We start from the raw sequence: 9013 nt of genomic DNA on the forward strand, positions 1-9013 counted from the left end.
TCCTTACCGAAGCTTTGTTTTGGACTTTATTAATCTGTCAGCTTTGTTCTGTAGTTCGAAACAAATCAAGGTTGGCGATGGTGTTTCTAAAAATGATAGAGGGTGGTAGAAATTCCCCTCCGAAAACCACATAGTTGCGTCTCAACCAAATTAGCCTTGCCACCATACCTATTGTTGGGGAGAAAATCGGTTCGGTTATTTTCTCCGTACGACTTCATCGCTTGCTGGGAAAACTAGTTCACCGGTTTGCCTAGGGCAAGGCAATGACCATCTTTTGTGGGCTGTACCATGACCCACGTGGCCCAAAGAGCTCGCCATACAATCCCACAGGAGACGCCACATCATATGTGTTTGGCGAAGACAGAGCCTCCGCCAAACAGGGTAACTACCACATACGGGATTGGTACCAGGTATGCCCAATCTGCACGGAAGGCATGGGTCACACATCCCCTCATGTAGGGTTGGGTCCACCACAAAGCATGGCCACGACAGACAGAATCTCGAAGGCACACGTGTCGTGGAATGGGCCCATTCTACCAAGCACTAATCTCGAGGTCCTGGACAGTCGACAACAACAATCGCTTCTGGGGCGTCAGATTAAATAAACATGTATTTACAGAGTGATAATAGAACATACATGCATATAAGAAATCCATATTTGTTAATAAAGAGGGGACATAATTCTTCTTCTTCTCCTTCTTCTCGATTCTCTAGTCTTGAACTCATTTCCCATACTTCTCATATCCTATATGTAAAACCCTTGCAATCCATTCAGTAATTCCCTTGGGTGACCGGAAACTGTGTAAACACCTACCATTCCCATATCTTCCTCACCCAGTTTGCCTGCTAGCCATTCCAGAATGGAGGCAAAATCATCCACGTCGCTGGTGCTTTTGTGAATGGCTTTGATGCAATCTGACCACACATCCTTGGCTGAAGCACAGTTCCAAAGGATATGAGTCACAATCTCCGGTTCCCTCCCACATATCGGGCATAATGAGCAGATTTCTTTTGATGGCAGAATGTAACTACAAGCTTTCCAGAGAAATATTTTAACCACTATTGAGCCTCTAATTTGCCATACTGGACACCACTCTTGGTTAGGGATTTGTCGTTAGAGCAGCTCCCTCTAAAGCCGTCCTCAAGTTCTTTAGCTAGGTGATATACACTTCTAACCAAAAACTCACCATTCTTAGTTCCTACCCACATCAATTGGTCCTTTTGTTTGCTGGGGCATATAGCCATCTTACAAATGCTAGAAGCCTCATCTGGAATAAAAACCTCTTGAATAAAAGGAATGTTCCACCACTGTGTCTTAGCATCCATAAGGGCTGATACATTGGCCTCATGATCAAGAACTCTTACTAGAGATTGAATACAGTATGATGTTGGTGATGGAAGCCATCTTTCAGCCCAAATTCGAATGGAATTCCCATCTCCCACCCACCAAATCAAGCCCATCTCCAGCAGTTTTTTCCTATGCTATAAGCTTCTCCATGCATACGAAGGGCTATGCCCTAGTGTAGAATTTAGGAAAGACTCCCTAGGAAAATACTTCTCCGTCATTATTTTTTGCCACCAAGGAGTTTGGGTTCTATGGTATGCGCCATCCTTGTTCTGCAAGCAAAGCCAAATTAAAACATTCTAAGTCATGATAGCCCACGCCTCCACAATTTTTTGATATACCCATATTCCTCAAACTCATCCACGCTATCTGAGAGTCATTCCCCTTGTGTCCCCACCAAAACCTCGGCATCATGGAATTTATGTCATGATACAGTGTCTTAGGCAATTGAAAGACACTCATAGTGTATGTTGGAATAGCCTGGATAATAGCTTTCAGTAACACTTCCTTCCCTACTTAGGAAAGGAACTTCTCTTTCTAGCCATTAATTCTCTCCCAAATCCTACCCTTTATTCTGGTAAAGGAGCTGACTCGATTCCTTCCAATAATAGCCGATAGGCCCAAATATTCTCATACCGCTAAGTCGAGCTTACTCCACAACCAACATTATATGGTCTCTTGTGCCATTCTTTGTGTTTCTATTGAAAAACAAGGACATTTTGTCCTTATTTAATTTTTGGTCCGGCGCTTTCTCATAGATCTCTAGCACCTCTTTAACCCGTAGCCACTCGAAGATGTTTGCCTTGCAAAAAAAGTAGACTATTGTCTGCAAAGAACAGGTGATTCAACTTTGTCCGTCCCTTGGTGACTGAGAACCCTGTAATTCCTCTTTCCTCTTCCGCCATAGTAAGAAGTGTACTAAGACTTAAGGAAGTGCTGCACAGCTTAGGGGGAGGGGTTTCTCCCCCTCCCCCCTCCCCCCCCTCTCCTCTTTCCCCATCTCTTTCCTTGATCTGTTCCCCCCTCTCTTCCCCATTTTCCTTCCCCCCTTTCTTCCCCGACCTGTGTTTCTTTTCTTTTTTGTGTTTGTTTTTGGATTTCGCTTTTGTTTCCCTGTTGTTGTTCTTTGTTTGCTTGTTTATTTTTTCTTACTAGGTGTTTGTTTGGGCACACTTTGTGGGTGCCACTCATGGGGGAGTCACTCAAACTTCCCCCCAATTCTTTGAGTGCGCCGCCGATCTCCTCCGCGCCAGCTTTGCCGTTTACTGTTTTCTCCTGAGTCTTTTCACGCGTCCCCACCGCAATGTGCTTCTAGCGCCATCTACGTATCGGTTTTCGACAAGTACGCGATCAGCTTTTCTTCCGGCTGCTGTCATCCGCCTAGTGTGCTCCTGTTTTTAAATTTTTTAGTTGTATTGCTTTGATTTTCCCTGTATTTTTCTTGTTTTCTTGCTGCTTGTAATAAGGCCACGTCCTCTCTCTTGATCTACTCGCTTGTTATTTTGGTCCAGACCTTTGGGATTGTGGATGTGAACGATATCCTGGCTTTCGGGTTCAGGAGGATGTGTGTCGGCATGGGGTCTTTTTGATCCCAAGGTCGAGGAATAAAAGTTACCTATGCATTAGTTTGTGTTTGCCTAGCGCAGATCTGTTATTCCAACTGAAGATTAGTTATAGGTTAGCGGATATTTGGCGTCTATGATGTGTAATCTTTAAGTTATAACTTTGATCTTTTAGCTTCGGGTAGAATCTTTCAGAATGTTATGTTTTGTGATTATAAGAGTTTTAATGTTCTTGATTCCTCTATTAATGAGATAAGAATGATTTTCCTTCCAAAAAAAAAAAAAAAAGTGTACTAAGACCCCCTGCACATAAAATGAAGAAGTAAGGAGAAAGAGGATATTTAATTAATTAATAATTAATTAAAATTAAAGGTAAACTATAGAGTCAAGTTTTAAAATTATAATCTTTAATTTGATATTATGTTAATTAATCGTTACTTATTCTAAAACATTAAATAATATCATCCAATCAATATTTAACAGTATTTATAATTATAGGATGAGTACCGTTAATTACAAAACTCAAATCAAACAAACGTGCAAAATGGGCAAACGCTAAGGATGTCATTGTCAAGTCTAGGGCCGAAGTGGAGCAGGCCTATTGGGAGCAAATGGGTGTTTCCAAGCAAATACAAAGAACATACTATGAAGCTTCTTTCAAGTTTCAAGTTGAGCAATGAAACAGTCCAACCATTAATTATCGTACCTTAGTGGTCTTAATGATATATTAATGTACTTTGCCCTAAAACAGGTCTAGATTAATTAGAGTATGCAATACGGTCTTGATCTCGTCATGTAAATTTGAATCTGTCAACTGTTAACAACATTTCCAAGCAATAATATAAGTTAACCATCTTTCTTCTTTATATATACTTATAATACGTCACATTATTTATTCATCGTGAAATGTATGTGATAAATTGTTGTAAAAAGTATTATTATTCCTTCCATTTTATATGAAATGACGTGATGTGTATGTCGGACATTAAAAAAAAACACTTAAAAGTCTTAAAAGCGTTAAAATAACCGTTATAAAATGGATTTTTTTTGTAGGTCTTCAAATATATTATTGATGTTTCACCCTCAAACTATTTCACGTAATTCCGTTTTTCTTTTGGTTTGTCAAATTAATCACATATGAACAGTCAGGCACCTTTTGGAATTATTCTACTGAAACTTCACGTCAATTTAATGTGAGAATGAAAGAGAGATGGATGAGGTGGAATAGTCCAAGATTTAATTTCAGAAAGAGAAATTACACGTACGTTCTTCTCATGTCCTTTTCCCGTCCAGATATCCACCAATGCAGAGAAGATAAAAATTTAGGACTACTGAAAAAATTGGGTTCACAATTTAGGAATATTCCACCACGCAAATGGGATTCAATTCAAACGACTAACCGTGGAGAGAATACATAAATAGAGGAGGCCAGGAGAGACAGCTCTTGTAAATAAGCCAGTTTGCGTCAAATGGATTTCACTTTCTTCGCCATAGTTTTGTTACTTGCACAAGGGGCAACAGCAGATGTTGAAAGGACCAGGGGGGGCGTTATAGGGGCGATAGTAGATAACAGCTCTCGCTTCGGCAAGGAGCAGAAACTGGCGATGGAGATGGCGACCGAGGATGTTTATTACGACAAGACAGGCCAAAGTTGTGGTTTGCACATGAACACTTCTCAAAGGGAACCTTATCAAACAGTTGTTGCAGGTATGTAGATACATATATGCCGCCTCTTTTTCTCAACTAAGTCATATGTTAAATGAGCATATGATGATATTTCCTTTTACATAGTTATTGCATGCCAAGATCATCCGACAAAATCTAGGTGTAGACATGTAACTTTGAACATCTTGATTTTACAGCTTGTGATCATGTTGAACAACTCCATATGGTTATTTTTAAAATAGGAACTATCACTCACAGGTAAGGCTGGCAATTTTGATATGACCCGAGAGCTCGATACTAAATTACCAAGTTTGGGTTTAATCTAAACGGGTTTGAGTCATAAACGGGTCAGCTCGTTTATGACCGGTTTATTTTGCTCTTGACGGGTCGTGTCGCGAATCACCCAAGGGTGACCCACCAAACACGATTAATTTTTTTTATTTTTTTGTTTTTTACCCTTAACGAGTTTAGGTCATAAACGAGTTCATTGACCTGTTTATGATCCGTTTACTTTAATAACGGGTCAATTGGCCCATTTATAACCCGACTAATCGCTTCTAATATAAGAAGATTCTCCTAGACCAAAAACTTGACCTAGAACTCAGAAGCTGACGAATCAAGGTGCTGGAATCGAGCAAGTTTGATCCTAGCAGTGCTGGGTTCAAACTTTTCTGGTCGGGTTCGATCCTGATAGGCGAGGTTCGAACCTGACCAAGTTTGATCTTATGCTCGTCAGGTTTATTCCTAGGCTAAAGCGGTTCGAACCTGAATTGCAGGGACTGTTCTGTCCTCATTCCAAGCACTCCAGAAACCTAGAACAACCTATCTAGGGCTGTCAAAACGGGTCCGCGGGGACCCGCGACCCGTTTAACCAAGACCTAGACACGACCCGTTTATTAAACGGGTCGGACCCCCCGACACGACTCGAACCCGGGTTTTTCACGGGTCGCACGACACGACCCGTGAGACCCGTTTAAATAACGGGTCGTTCCGGGTCGACACGACCCGACACGACCCGTTTACCCGTTTAACTTAAAAAATGATTTTTTTTTAATAAAATAATAATATTTTTAGCAATTATCTCTTAAAATTAAACTCCTAGCAGGCTAGCCATACCAAATCACTTAATAGTTAGAAGTTAAGTGGCGTGGGCGGTGGTGTGAGGTCCGGTGAGGCCGAGAGGGAGGAAATTGAGGAATGGCCGAATGGGTTTTTGTTTATAATTCTAGATCTGGACTGGAGGCTTCACGATCTAATCTATGGCTCTTAGCCTCTCTGTGCTGTTTTTACTTTTTCATTTTTTCTTTAATTCTTTTAAGTAAAAAAAAAAAAAAGACAAACGGGTCTGGCGGGTCACCCGCGGGTTGACCCGTGACACGACCCGTTAAGCACTCATAAACGGGTCGACCCGTTTATGACCCAAACCCGTTTAATGTAAACCCAAACCCGCTAATTTCGTGTCGTGTTCGTGTCGGGTTGTCGGGTCGTGTCAAAATTGCCAGCCCTACACACATCCATAAATGTGTCTGCATCTACGTGCTATTGACAATTGACATGAATGCATCACAAGGTTTATTTAAGCTGTAGTTAAGAGATGAATGCTATTGAAGCTATTCACAAGTACTTTAGATGATTTTCTCTTATTTTGGTTATGGACATTCATAAATATGCATGCATTTCTATGTTATATGCATGTATAGAACTATGTATGCACATACTTTTGTGTGTGCATGCATCATGCATCATGCATGATACAAATTTTGACATTTATGCATCGGAAGAGTAATATGCACTATGAATGAATCAAGTCTAGCTTGAGAACTTGTAATTTTGTTCCCCCAGCTTCTCTACTTGTTTATTGATTTTTTTTATTCTTCTTCCCCCCTCCAGCTGTTCCACCACATAAAATCAGTTGGGAGAGAAGAAGAGAGAGAATTGGGGATTATTAACCCAGGAGTTATTAAGTTCGGTAGCAGAAAGTATTACAGATATATTGGTTCTCTTACAGTTCCTCCATGCACTGAGGGCGTCATTTGGACAATAGTCAAGAAGGTCTTTTGCTAAATTAAAGCACAATTTTAATATTGGTTCTTTTACCTTTTTTATTAAGAAAAAAAATGCAAAATCAGTCCTTATACTTTACCTAATTTGCAAATAGCTCAATGTGATATCAAAATGAATTCCAATGTCTCTCAGGTATGCCAAAAGAACAATTTACATTTTACAGTCAAATTTCGTCCACTAACTTAATAAATTCTGATAATGTAAAACGTCAAAACCAATAAAATTATGACACGTATCCTATTTAAGCTTAGTGTCACACTAATAAAATCTGTTAAGCCAGTGGATGAAATTCGATTATAAGCAACAAATTGTTTTTTTTTTTTTTATTTTACTTATCTCAAAAACCTTTGAGTTCATTTTGATACTATAGGAAACTAATAGTAAAATAGGTAAACCACGAGGATTAATTTTGCATTTTTCTCTTTACTCTACTCCATAGACGCACTGCTATTGACACTAACTTCTCTTTTATAGGTGAGGACGGTTTCAAGGGAGCAAGTGCATGCCTTAAGGGAAGCCGTTCATGATGTAAGTGTTTATGAATAAGTACTTTGAACAAATCAAGGGTGTGCTGAAGTAAACAAACTCAAGGAAGAGTGAGATTATTATATTTTCACTTTTGGCTGAGTGTACTGAAAATCCTTACTGCTGATGTTGTAATAAATTTTTTCAAAATTGATAACTAATTTGGGTTAAAGCTAAAAATTAAAACAGAAATGGGAAGCCAATATATGCTGTGAGTGTTTGTGTCACTTTAGAATGTATAATAATGATAATAGATGTATAAAAGCCACTGGATAAAGTGGATAAAAACTAGCAAAAGATGTAGGCTCTGGTGCAAAAACTATCTTGCTTGTGTTTGTTTTGTATAACCAAGGGATTGAATTTGAAGCTAATTTCCATGTAGAAATATGTCGCCATGATACATCTTCCCTGATGTTGAAACTTGACTGCTGGCCGGTTTGTTCCTTTTGCAGGGATTTGAAGAAAATGCAAGGCCAACTCAACAGTCAGGTGGAATAGGAGTTGAGTTTTATACTCCAAGGGAGAATGGAGGTTCTACTTAGGCTTCCATAATTTGAAAAGGGAATTAACATTTATGAACCATATAAATGCATCATCTCCTATTATATATTTAATACATCTCATATCACATGAGCTTGAGTATATATATGTTATTTGTTAATTTTCACTGAAAGGAGATTTATGCTATATGTCATGATACAAAAAATTTACAAATAACCAATGCTTTTTTTTGTTTGGATGGGTTTAGCCTCTATTAACGCAAACAAAAAATTGGCAATGCTTTTGATGGTTCAAACGTTTCCATGCCTATTGAGAGCAATGATAAATAACACCTTTGCCGATCTCATCTCTTGGACTTGGCATGTGAAATTATATACTAAACTTAAAGGTGTTATTTATTGTAAAAGCACTTCCTTTAAATGCTTCACACACCGACATGTTTTCTTCTTCGATACAAGGCTAATTATGGGCCAAGATGAAAGCCAACAAAAGGTTGAATAAGGTCAACTATGGGTCTTAAATGGACATGAGTTTTAAACAATACAACAAAGGCCATACAAAAATGGGCCAATTATGATCAAAATATGAAAGCTAACTGTGGGCTAAAATGGGCTTGGGTTTAAACAATACCACAAAGGTTAAAGACATTGGGCCAACAAAGGGCCAAAAATCAGTCTAGGTTAATAAGGGACCAACAATAGACCAAAATAATGATTGGGCCAACAAACAGCCAAAAATTGAATATGAAAGCGGAATAAAAGAAAATAAAGACGAAATTTTTCATGATTCAATCTACGACCTACATCCACAAGAAAAAGCCTTAAGGCTATATTATGCTCCTATTAACTAAATAAGTTTACAATACAAAATGCTTTATTTATATAGCTTACACATGAAATATAATCTTATCAAATCATTTAATTTAGGGTGATTCAATCTTATAAAAAAATCCTGACACCATGTTAAATTATTACTTATTCCAAAAACTTAAGCTGATAGGAAAATATAAATTTAATCAGTTAATCAACAGTTTAATAGGAGAGAATAAAAGAATAAACAATTGCTTCTAGTTAGGGGTGACAATTCGTGTTTGCATGTCGGGTTCAAGTTGTCTCGAGGCTTATGTATAAGACTATATAGGTCAACCCTAACTTGACCTATTTAATTAAACGGTAAAACCCATCAATCATAACTCTCTAATTTTGTATTGGGTTCATGTCGGGTTTACGGGTTATGTCAAAAATTGCATACCATTATGTCTCGTGTCGGGTTTGGATCGTGTCTATGAATATAAAATTATATAAGTCAAGTCAAACACAACTCATTTAATTAAACGGGCCATACTATTCAA

The 9013-nt window shown here is 38.5% G+C and overlaps 1 protein-coding gene across 1 annotated transcript; it reads left to right on the forward strand.

The window, feature by feature from the left end:
- Positions 1–4376: 4376 nt before the first annotated feature.
- Positions 4377–7718, forward strand: LOC132174462 (alpha carbonic anhydrase 4-like). Its single transcript, XM_059586114.1, has 5 exons — positions 4377–4614; positions 4770–4798; positions 6463–6624; positions 7111–7164; positions 7614–7718. The coding sequence occupies exons 1-5, from the start codon at positions 4377–4379 to the stop codon at positions 7701–7703; spliced, it is 573 nt and encodes a 190-aa protein (XP_059442097.1). The 3' UTR covers positions 7704–7718.
- The last annotated feature ends 1295 nt before the right edge of the window (positions 7719–9013 follow it).

The sequence above is a fragment of the Corylus avellana genome, chromosome ca3 (genome assembly GCF_901000735.1).
Source record: "Corylus avellana chromosome ca3, CavTom2PMs-1.0".
Classification (NCBI taxonomy): domain Eukaryota; kingdom Viridiplantae; phylum Streptophyta; class Magnoliopsida; order Fagales; family Betulaceae; genus Corylus; species Corylus avellana.

What these genes read in the sequence shown, in the direction of transcription:
- LOC132174462 (XM_059586114.1), top strand. Translation starts at nt 4,377, where the DNA reads ATGGATTTCACTTTCTTCGCCATAGTTTTGTTACTTGCACAAGGGGCA. An exon ending in TTATCAAACAGTTGTTGCAG is followed by an intron (nt 4,615 to 4,769) that starts GTATGTAGATAC and finishes TTGATTTTACAG; the next exon opens with CTTGTGATCATGTTGAACAA. An exon ending in ATGTTGAACAACTCCATATG is followed by an intron (nt 4,799 to 6,462) that starts GTTATTTTTAAA and finishes TCCCCCCTCCAG; the next exon opens with CTGTTCCACCACATAAAATC.